The sequence below is a fragment of the Gossypium hirsutum genome, chromosome A04 (genome assembly GCF_007990345.1).
Source record: "Gossypium hirsutum isolate 1008001.06 chromosome A04, Gossypium_hirsutum_v2.1, whole genome shotgun sequence".
Taxonomy (NCBI): Eukaryota; Viridiplantae; Streptophyta; class Magnoliopsida; order Malvales; family Malvaceae; genus Gossypium; species Gossypium hirsutum.
In genome coordinates, this window is record NC_053427.1 from 88,146,405 (window position 1) to 88,157,405 (window position 11,001).

The 11,001-nt window shown below is 32.2% G+C and overlaps 2 protein-coding genes across 4 annotated transcripts; one reads left to right on the plus strand and one right to left on the minus strand.

Moving 5' to 3' along the window:
- Window positions 1–245: 245 nt before the first annotated feature.
- LOC107933319 (protein HHL1, chloroplastic) lies at window positions 246–6,188 on the minus strand. 3 transcript variants are annotated; one of them, XM_016865505.2, is made up of 6 exons: window positions 5,756–6,188; window positions 4,282–4,419; window positions 3,024–3,110; window positions 2,149–2,196; window positions 1,422–1,561; window positions 246–489 (listed from the first exon to the last, which is right to left on the minus strand). In XM_016865505.2, coding segments are annotated over exons 1-6 (714 nt in total). In that variant the 5' UTR covers window positions 6,056–6,188; the 3' UTR covers window positions 246–488. The 3 variants fall into 3 exon arrangements, with proteins under 3 accessions (XP_016720994.1, XP_040967643.1, XP_016720995.1); XM_041111709.1 differs by lacking the exon at window positions 246–489 and adding an exon at window positions 1,261–1,313 and having other exon boundaries at window positions 5,756–6,184; XM_016865506.2 differs by lacking the exon at window positions 246–489 and having other exon boundaries at window positions 1,421–1,561; window positions 5,756–6,184.
- A 3,325-nt stretch (window positions 6,189–9,513) lies between these two features.
- LOC107933348 (stemmadenine O-acetyltransferase) lies at window positions 9,514–10,802 on the plus strand. The gene has a single exon (XM_016865533.2). It carries the CDS (start codon window positions 9,531–9,533, stop codon window positions 10,800–10,802), a length of 1,272 nt encoding a protein of 423 aa, XP_016721022.2. The 5' UTR covers window positions 9,514–9,530.
- Window positions 10,803–11,001: the final 199 nt, after the last annotated feature.

Here is an 11,001-nt window from a genome sequence, read left to right on the forward strand (position 1 = left end):
ACTAAACAGGCCTAAAATTTAAATAAAACTTGATCCAAACCGACTCATAAACAGGTCTAATTTAGACATCTTAATACTTGATTATCGTATAATAATTTAATTCTATTTATTCGAAATTTATATTTATATTTTAATTCTATTGAAAACTTTCAACAATAAAAATAAAATTTGAATTTAAAAATTTTGAATTAATGTTTTGTAAATTGGGTATGGACCTCCCTAAAAAAGAACCTCTCACAATGTAATGTTCTGAATGGGCCACTAGATATTTCATTCCATATATAGTGGTAATTCACTACAAATACATAAAATATGTGCAAAATAAACTATTGGGCACTTCTGAAGTTAAGAATTGTGCACCATAAAAAAACAGCATATATAAAATCATGAACAAAACTTTGGAGCAGAAATTTTGGGTGTTAATATCACTTTTGCTTTGAAACATGAAGCATCCAAATCCAATGGCTAGCTTTTCCTCAACCTTCAACCCTAGTAAGTGAAAATAAAAAGTTCGATAAAAAATCATTCAAACCCCTAAATGAATCAAGTGCAAGATATAATAACAAAGATTCCAAGAAAAATTAATGTGTGAATGTCAAATACGAATATTCTTTGGAGGGTATTTTTAAATATCATATCCTCGTAATTTATTTTGATATGACTTCTCATTTTGCTTTGATGTATCTATGTGCAGCGACACTCAATGTCCAACGCATTCGAACATGAGTAAATTCTAAGAGTATGAGAATATGACCTTTCAAATGCATAAAAAAACTTTTTTAATAAATCACTTTTTGAGACTTGTACTTGGCAACTTATCCCATTTTAGGTTTGAATTTTTTTTTGTCCAAGTTAGTCACTGAACTTGACAATTATTCCCAACATTAGGACCTGAACTCTTTTTAGTCCAAGTTAGTACCTGAACTAGACAACTGTTCCCACATTTGAGCCTAAATTCTTTTTGTCCAAATTGGTCCCTGAACTTAACAATTGTTCCCACATTGGGACCTAATCATTTTGCTTATTCAAACCCCAATGTGAGAACAAGCATAAAGTTCAGGGACTAACTTGAACACAAAAAAGGTCAGACCCCAGTTTAAAAACAATTATCTAGTTTAAGCCCCAATATGAGAACAATTACCAAGTTCAAAGACAAACTTAGACCAGAAAATAGTTCAAGCCCTAGTGAAAGAGATTATTGCCAAGTTCAGATCCCAAATAGTGATTTAACCCAATAAATATAAATCCATGTCGAACGCACCTAAATACCCATAGTCTGAAAATGTGTTGGACATTGATATCAAACATGGAAACTTCACCAAAAAAAAAAAAAGAACAGATCCGAAACAACATGGTCAATAAGAATGGTAATGAAATCATAAGCAAGATTAATACCAAGTACTAATGTGGAGAAAACTTACTAGGCCTTTTCTGTAGATTTTTCCTCTGATTCAGGTGTGGCAGAACTTAGTGATGTTATCTTCCCAAAAGACTCTTTTGCATCACCAAAGAAGTCTTTCACTTTATCAACGACTGTTTTAAGCTGGTCTTGCGTTGGAAGCTGAATTCCATTTGGAACATAAATATATATGTTAGAAGTAGATAAGGGCTATCTCACTCGGAATCAGCAAGTGTCAGACATTAGTATGTTTCTAATACGAGATTGTTTAAATTTTCATTTTGAAAATTTCCATGTAGTTTGAGTTATCTTTGGAGAATCATATCTCTAAGAAGCCCTTGTATTAGGAACTAAATTGCATTTTGTCCCCTTAACTCTAAAAATGGAAAAATTAATCCCTATACATTATATCAAAGAGCAAAATTAGTCATTTTTGTTAAAAATTTCAGCCATTTTTATTATTAAGTGTAATCCGATTTTTAGTATAAGAACCTCCATAATACTTTCACCCTCCACATCCATGACTGATATGCATTGGATATGAATGTCAGACATGAACATTTAATTATAAAATATATAAATATTTTCAAATATTTAATTCTTGTTTGACAGTTAAACGAGCTGTCAGACCGGTTTGGGTAAGAGGATAAAACAAATCAAGCCACAGCCTGAACAGGTCATGGATAGGCTGCCACCTACATGGAGTATCATTATGATACAATAGATCCAAAAGGAATTCATATGCTTACCTCAATAACATCATTGGTAGAAAGTGCAGCTTTCACATTACCGTTTTCCTGCACATTTTCAACACGATCAAGAAAATGAAGCAGTGAATTACTATGTTACTCGGACTTGAGTGTGAGGCATGGGTATGTTCAATTCTTTTCAAGTATTTGGCATGTTTCTAGAAGGTCGTATCCTCCTACCAATGTCCAGATATGTGTCCGACATTGGTACCGAACATATGTATTTTAAGAAAAAGGTAAACTATACTAGTAGTCACCTAATTATTAGTATATTTTTTTGTCACCTAATTATGAAAAATAAAAAAATGATCACCCAACTATTCAATTGTCGTTTTTGGTCACTCAAATTAAACAACATGCAAATGTTGAGGGTTAGAATTTTTAGAATCAAAAGTAAATTGACATAATGTATAACTGTTAAGGGTTAAAGATGTTATTATTCCAATTTAAAAGCTGCCAGCGCTAGGTGACCAAAACAGACAAAATTGAATGGTTGGGTGACCAAAAAAGAAATTTACTAACAATTGAATGACTGCTAGTATGGTTTACCCTTAAGAAAAATAAAGAGTCAGAGTAGCTAGATGAATATATTCATCATAAGGAGGCACAAACAAATAGTTTTCACAATCTATGCTACTCCAACTCTTCATTTTTGTTCAAGTATCCATGAGTATGAGAATTTGGCCTTCCAAAGATGCTCCAAATACATGGAAACTTACAAACAAAAAAAAAAAAAAAAACATATCTGTGTTAGATACATATATGTATCTGACATTTACGTTCAAGTCCAAGTAACATAGTTGAAGATAATAAAGTGAGAAACCAAATCTGAACTAAATCTTATAAGGTATAAGACAAAGGAAAAGGAACATTACAACAAGTTTGTAGCCATATCTGAACTCAGTAGCAGATTGCAAAACTCGGAATTGTTTAAATGCTGTCTTTTGTATCTCCTTCTCATCCTATTTGCAAAAAAGAGCAGGTAATCAATAAAACCTGAGAACTTGGATTGAAAATAATGCAAAGTAATTAACTAAGAAAAAGTCAAAATGTGAAAGTTATATTTGGTAAGTAAAATGAAACATGCATCTGCTACAGTGCTACGGTGCTTCGAGTTTTCATTTTTCATTTCTGATGTATATCTAAACATGCATATAGAATTATGATCCTCCAAGAACTCTCCATAAAAAAGGAAATCTTGGAAAAATTGAATATATTCATGTCAGATATATACCTGTTCTCCACAATCACACCCTAATCCAAGTAACATAGTTTATACATGTTATTCGTTACTGCTAAAACTGGCTGGAATTCTATTAACATTAACATGAGAAAAACTTCAAATCTGAAATAAATGCTCGTTGCTCAGCATAAAAATCAAGGTGTGAAACTAAGTTAGGGGCAAAGCCAAAAATAAATTTTTTTTTTGAGGGGGGGGGAAATTAAGTTGTATATTTTTACGATAGTAAGAATGCAATTTCACCATTTTAATAGCCTATATCTTTATAGTTTTTTATTTTTATCATTTTTGGAGAGCCAAACTTTTCCCATTACTAATTTAAAATTTTATGAATTATAAAGGGTTAAAAGAGAAATTTTTCCTTTTTTTTTTTGGGGGGGGGGTGTGGGGCCTGCCAACCACACGGGCTCCGCCCTGAACTAAGTTCTTTTTCCTACAGCGTAGCCAAATACAATGGCCAAAATTAGAACTTTTGAAAAACCTGTAAGTTCAGGCTCAATGAGTCTATGACATTTTTTTAATACTAACATTCTCAACCCGAGTTTAGTAATCTTTACTTATACTGCAGTAACACTGTGTCTTCATTTGTGACAGTGGATATCATTATCTACACATTCGAAAAAAGCATAGCAATTGTCTTGAAAGAGTTAAAGATCACAACACATAATAGCATTCTCCGTTCCTATAAAGTACTGTAGAAAGTAGAATAAATTCATTAGCCCCGAAAAAACTAAAGAAAACCATCTAAAATTCGAAATTATAAAAGCAACAGAGTGTATAGAAGGCAAGTACTCCAAATGAAACCAAAAAATGATAGCTAAAGACTAAACAACTCCCAATTCTTGTAAATAATAATGATCTTAAGAGATAATGTTAGGGTAGAGAGAATTTACTCTGTAAATAACTGCTGCGAGATTTCTAGCAATTGTATCTTTGTAGATGTATTTTCCGAGGAAATTGTCCTTTGCTGCAACCATGATTTTAGCAGTGGTGCCACCAGTTATAAGACTAAGTGGGTACCAAAGATTAACCTGCACAAAGAGTCTCACTTGTCAAGAAAAATGTAGCTATGCTATAACTTAGATTAAAACAATGCATACCATCAAGACAAATATCGTTGGATTGTTTTTGTCCCGACTCGGGATAATCAATGCCAAAGCACAATGTGATTGGCAGATCATAACGAATTTGAGTTTAAAACTTTGAGCTACCAAAAGCTGGCTTACAAGTTACAACTATCATAGAAGCTAAAATAAAATCATTTTACCATAACCATATTGGCCCGAAACTAAGGGTGTATTCTAGCCAAGCTAACCTCGAGATCAAGTTTGACTTGAAATTCAAAGCTTGAAAGTTGAAACTCAACAGAAGCTCGATTGAGTTCCACTTTTAAAGCATAACTCTCATGATCAATTTCAAGCTCAATTATTAGTACTGGAGCTAGAATTAAGTGTTTAAATGTTTACATTGAAGTTTTTCAATATCGTTAAATATAGAAAAAAGCTGGATTAAACTGATAAGGTACTCAGATTAAGTATTAGTATACTCGAATTTGACCACTTCAACAGCCCAAGCCCTAAGAAGCTTGAGCTCAAGTTTGACTTGAAAATCAAAGCTTGAAACTCAACAGAAGCTCAATCGAGTTCCACATTTAAAGCTCAACTCTCACGCTCGATTTCAATCTCAATTATTAGTGCTTTAACCTGAACTCATGTTTAAATGTTCAAAACTGAAGTTTCTCAATACTCATTAAACATAGAAAAAAGCAGGACTAAGCTGATAAGCTACACAAATAAAGTATTAGTATACTCGAATTCGAACAGTTCAACAGCTCAAGCCAAAAGAAGCTTGAGCTCAAGTTTGACTTGAAACTCGAAGCCTGAAACTCAACAGAAGCTCAATCGAGTTCCATGTTTAAAGCTAAACTTTCATGTTCGATTTCAAGCTCAATGATTAGTGCTCAAACTCGAACTCGTGTTTAAAGGTTTAACTTGTAGTTTCCCGATACTCATTAAGAATAGAAAAAAGCTGCATTAAACTGATAAGCTACTCAAATAAAGTATTATCGGGGAATTCCCTTCAACTATTCATGTCATATCAAATATACTGAAATTCGACCAGTTCAACAGCTCGAGCTACTTGAGCTTGAGGTCAGCTCCATAATGATTGAACAGAGTTGAACCTCAATAAGTAAATATAAGTATCTTGTTTACTCCTAGCACCAACTATATAGTTCTATCTACTCTAGCTTGTCAATTTGCTAACACACAATAACATAATAACACAGTAACTTCAAGAATCCATGAAAGGAAAAAAAACACAAAAAATAGAAAACTGAACTTTTTTCAGTAAGGTAAAGAAACAAACATTTGCCATGCGTATGAAGATAACAAACCGAGGGTTGCCATCGTCTTCAATCTTAGGCAAAGGAGGAGGTGGAGGCCTTTGGAATTGACGAGCCGCCATTCCTTTCTTCCCTTTAGCTTCAACCACCAACATCCCTCCTCCATGTTGCTGTCTCCGGGTCTGCTGCGGCAACCGCAACGGCGTTGTTCTGGAGCTGAATAGCGAGTGTTTCACCAACCCGTCGACAGGTTCGTGATGGGCTCTTGAAGTACTCGATAAAGGAAGCCTCACAAGTGCATTTAGTGACATTCCAACCTCCATTCTTTTCGAAAATGAAACTGTTATTTTGTTCGTTGTAAAATGCTAAATAAAGAGAAGGGAAGAGATGAGATTACACTTGTGGAAGGGATCTTATCCACGTTCTGAGAATTTCTGAGGAAAATATAAGAATGAATATCCGCCAGACACGTGGCGGTTCACCGTTTAACTGGTTGAAAGAATTTTGGGTCGCACGCATGAGAGTTCTTTCTTGAAACGCTGCGTTTTAGCCTGCCAACATTGTTAGCCTAACAACGTCCACCCCTAACTTTTTAACGGGCTGACCCATTTGAAAATATTATTTTTAGGAGAAATTACAACTAAGGTCACTAAATTATTAGTATATTTACGTTTTGGTTATTAAACTTTTCAAAAGTTTTCATTTAAGTCACTAGGTTGTTAGAATCGTTGTTGTATGGCCTTCTTCGTTGGTAATATCTGCACCAATTGAAAGCTCTTCTTCTTATTCTTTTTTACAGTTCATTTTTTTATGAAACAACTTTGAACACCATGAATCGTCTTATCTCTAACACTAATCATCAAATCGATTTGAATATAAAGTATATTCTTTTACTCATCCATGAATACTAAAACACCAAACAGATTGTCGAATTGTAGCTTGGAGCTCGCTATCCAGACTTAAAATATGTTAAATTGTGTTTAAAATTTTAATAAAACAATATATATATAACGATAGTAAAAAAAGTATAAAAACACAATTATTTATACAAATTAAGTGACACATACTTAATAAAATTAAAATAAAATGAAGAAAATATAAAAATTAAAATAGGGATAATTAAGTATTTTAAAATTTTAAAATTATTCACTACTTTGAAATAATTAATCACTTGATTGTACTTTAATTAGTCATTTATAAATATAAATGAGTTTAGAAAAGTTTGAAATTCATATTTTAAGTCAAATTTAAACAACTATGTAGGTATGTCTAATTTAACCCGTAAACATCTCTATTTGTAACCTATACGTAGACAAGCTAATTGGTATGATTGTGTGGGGAACATCCCCTTATGGTTTAGTCTTTGAATTTAGTATTTTTTCAAATTAATCTTTAAATTTTTTTTATCCATATTAGTTCATGAATTCAGCAATTTTTTAATTAAAAATCATAAACTGTTAAGTAATGATGTAGTACAATATCAGAGTGTTATGTCATAAATTAGAAAAAGGTTGCCAAATTCTAGGACTAACGTGGACAAAAAAAATAATATTACGTGACGAAATAAGATCATTGATTGAGATATTTAAAGTTAAAAAATACATGTCTAACTTACTGAAAAACTCTTTATATATGGATATGAAATTGAATACGTGTATGTGATAGATTTTGACAAAATCCCAATGCGTTTCAAAATCCAATATTTTATTTGTAAATTGGATTATTGAAGTAGTTTTAGTAGTAAAACAAAATAATTTGTGTGTCCATATATATATATTTTTTTATATTTTTAACAAAATAATACACATTTTAATTAGATTGGTATCGTTGTTGTTGCTAGGATAGGAGGATGTGGGTTTAAGTATACTGAAACACATTATCCTCTTATTTAAAGGTTGGAGAGGGACTATGATTAGTTTTAGGCATTGTATTAAAAAAAGTAGATATAATAATCTATAATAAGATCAATGTTAAAAAAATATAAAATAATACGTATTTATATATAATTATAGTTTAATATAGGGTGAAGTCAAAAAAAAATTTGGGGTAGAAAATTTTTTAAAGTAATAATCAAATTTTTTATCATTTTTAAGAGGGTTAAAGTATAATTTTACCATTACTAATTTAATATTTTATAAACTCCAAAAGGGCCTAAATATAAACTCCAAAAGGGCTTCAAGTTAACTATGATTAACAAATACAATTGCTCAAACTTTGGCAAGTTGAAAGATGACACGAGCAATTGGACACCATGAAACTATACAACGGCCTTTGATAGAGATGAAATGGCGAGGCAGACCATATCAAGGGATAAATTTATAAATTCTTAAGAGTTAAAAGACAATTTTATATTTTTATAAATTTTCAAGGGACTTTCAGAATAAATTTTACCATTTTGGGTCAAAGCCTTTGCACACGTCCTTGCATTGGTTTTTAGATGCACCAATTATGGCGTTTATTCTCTGTCTTACAAGCTCTCGAGAATACTCAGCACAAAATCCTTTCAACCCATTATAGTGTTAGAATGGTTAAAACATTATTTATCTACTATTTAAAAATAAAATCGGAAAAATTGATTTTTTAGGGGTTGAAATTAAATTATAAATTTTTATAAGAGTAAAAATGTAATTTTATTTTTCTCGTAAGATTATAAATTTATAAGTTTTAAGACTAAATTATAAATTTATCATTTTACGAGGGGTAAAAACAAAATTATCATTCATTAAATTATAATTTTTTTCAAAATTTAAAGAGATTAAAGCACAATTTTTCTATTTTAGAGGGATCAGGGTCCTTACATGCTCTCTCCTAACCTTGCACATGAATAAGACCGAACAACCCGTATATTAATTTTCATATATAATCAAATTAATTTTAAAATTGAATTAACAAATCTAATTAACTAAAGTTAATCTATTTGATTGGTAAATTGAATCGATTTAATCCAATTAATGCATAATCCAATTGCGTCCAATGTCTTTTCCTTGAAGAAAAGAAAAATAGAAAATAATAATCTACAATTCGATCCCTTGTTTTCCAAGAAAATGAAAAAGAAACATGGAAAATTCAAGGATTTTCTGGGAAAATAAAAATTTGCTACGCAATTGAAGAATCAAAAGGTTAATTTTGATGCACGAAAGCACAAATTTTAAGTCTATATACTTATGTTTGGTGAGAAAATTAACCATCTCTCACAAGCTTTTTGACTTTTTCTTTTTATATAAAAATATTTTGAAAATACAAGTTAGAGTTTCTAGTGGTATAATATAAATTTAGCCCCTAATATTTACCTCTTTTATCATTTTGGTCCTTTTTTTTATCTCTTTAGCCCTAAATCATCTTAAAATGTATCAAATACAAATTCTTAAAACTATTTTTTTGGCATAATAACAAATTATCCCTTATTTTTTTATATTTTTATTCAATTTGGCCTCTACTCTTTTATTTGAGCAGACTGACTCTCAACCTTTCGTTATCAATGTAACTCTATTTTGTCTTTATGTCCCGTCTACAAATAATTTATTTTTTTAAAATAAAAATTATAATTTCCAAAAATTACTTTTTATATAAATTTTAGAATTGTAATTTTTTTTATGATATTTAATTTTTTTGAATTTTAAATTAATCTTGAATAAAGATGTAAAGGTTTAGGGTTAATTTTATTATTATGTGTTACTTTTTTCTGGCTCATTAACATCACTATAAATATAGGTATGGAACAGGATTTTCATCAACAAGTATATGTGCTTTGTTCACAAATTTTAGCTTAGTGTAAAAATGAAGCTCAATGTTGAAGTAATGTCCAAGGAGATTATCAAGCCATCAAGCCCGACCTCTGATCAATTTCGTTGTTACCGACTCTCGTTTCTTGATCAGATATCGCCTCCGGTTTATAATCCTCTCATTCTATTCTATCGGTTGACTATCACCGAAGGCAATATCAAAACCGATGACAAAATCAAGATCATCGACTACCTTAAACAATCCTTGACCGATGTTTTAACCTATTTCTATCCACTTGCTGGTCGGATTAAAGATAACATGTTCGTAAACTGTAACGACGAAGGCGTACCTTTCGGGGAAACTCGAGTTCAATGTAAAATTTCGGATGTTTTAGACAATCCCGTGCCGGATGAACTCAACAAGTTGCTTCCTTTTGTGCTTGATGATGGCGATGAAGTTCCCTTTGGGGTTCAATTCAATGTGTTCAGTTGCGGAGGGTTCGCTATTGGAGTTTGTATTTCTCATAAAATCGCGGACGCATTGTCCTTTTTCACATTTTTGAAAACTTGGGCCACTGTTTGTCGTGGAGATCCTCCGAGTTCAATAGCATTTCCCGAATTCGTATCAGCTGAACTCTTCCCCCCAAAGACAACACTAGGGTTCGAACCAAGAAGCGGCATATCGACTGAAAAAATTGTGACGAAAAGATTTGCTTTTACCGCCTTGAAAATACAAGAAATCAAAGCAAACATCGGAGACACGACGTACCCTTCGCGCATCGCAGCTTTATCAGCTTTCATATGGACTCGTTTTATTGCTACAACACAAGCAAGTGCCACACATGAAGGCGAAGACAACCACTTCTATGCCATTGTCCATGCAGTGAACTTACGTAAACGATTCGACCCGCCACTACCGGACCATAGTTTCGGGAACTTGTACCGGATCGCAATGACGATCCCGACCAAGAATTCCCAACAAGATTGCCGCAACCTCGTCAACCAAATTGGAGAATCGATACGGAAAATTGACGCTGAGTACATAAAACAACTCCGAGATGGGTTAGGGCGACACTTAGAATTTATGAGGGAGAGCATAGAAAGCTTCATGAAAGGCGAGATGATCACGTTCAACGTTACGAGTTTATGTAATTTCCCAGTTTACGAAGCCGATTTCGGGTGGGGAAAACCGGTTTGGGTCGGTTCGGCCGGCTTGACTTTTAAGAACCTAGTTGTTTTCATGGATCCTATAAATGGAGATGGGATCGAAGCTTGGATTAGCTTAAAAGAAGAAGAAATGGGTACATTTGAAAACGATGAAATAATGCGGGCATTTGTTGTTTCGTAATTTTCCATAGAATTTAGGTTTTATTGTAAAATGGTCTCTAAACTATATATTAATTTTCAGATTGGTCCTTAATGTTTTTCAAATAACCTTGTTATTAAGAAGCGAACATAAACATAAATCAGGGTACTCAAAGAACCCTTACAGTATTTCAAAAACATTAACCCGGATTTGTTTAAGGTCTTAACTACTCACTTTAATC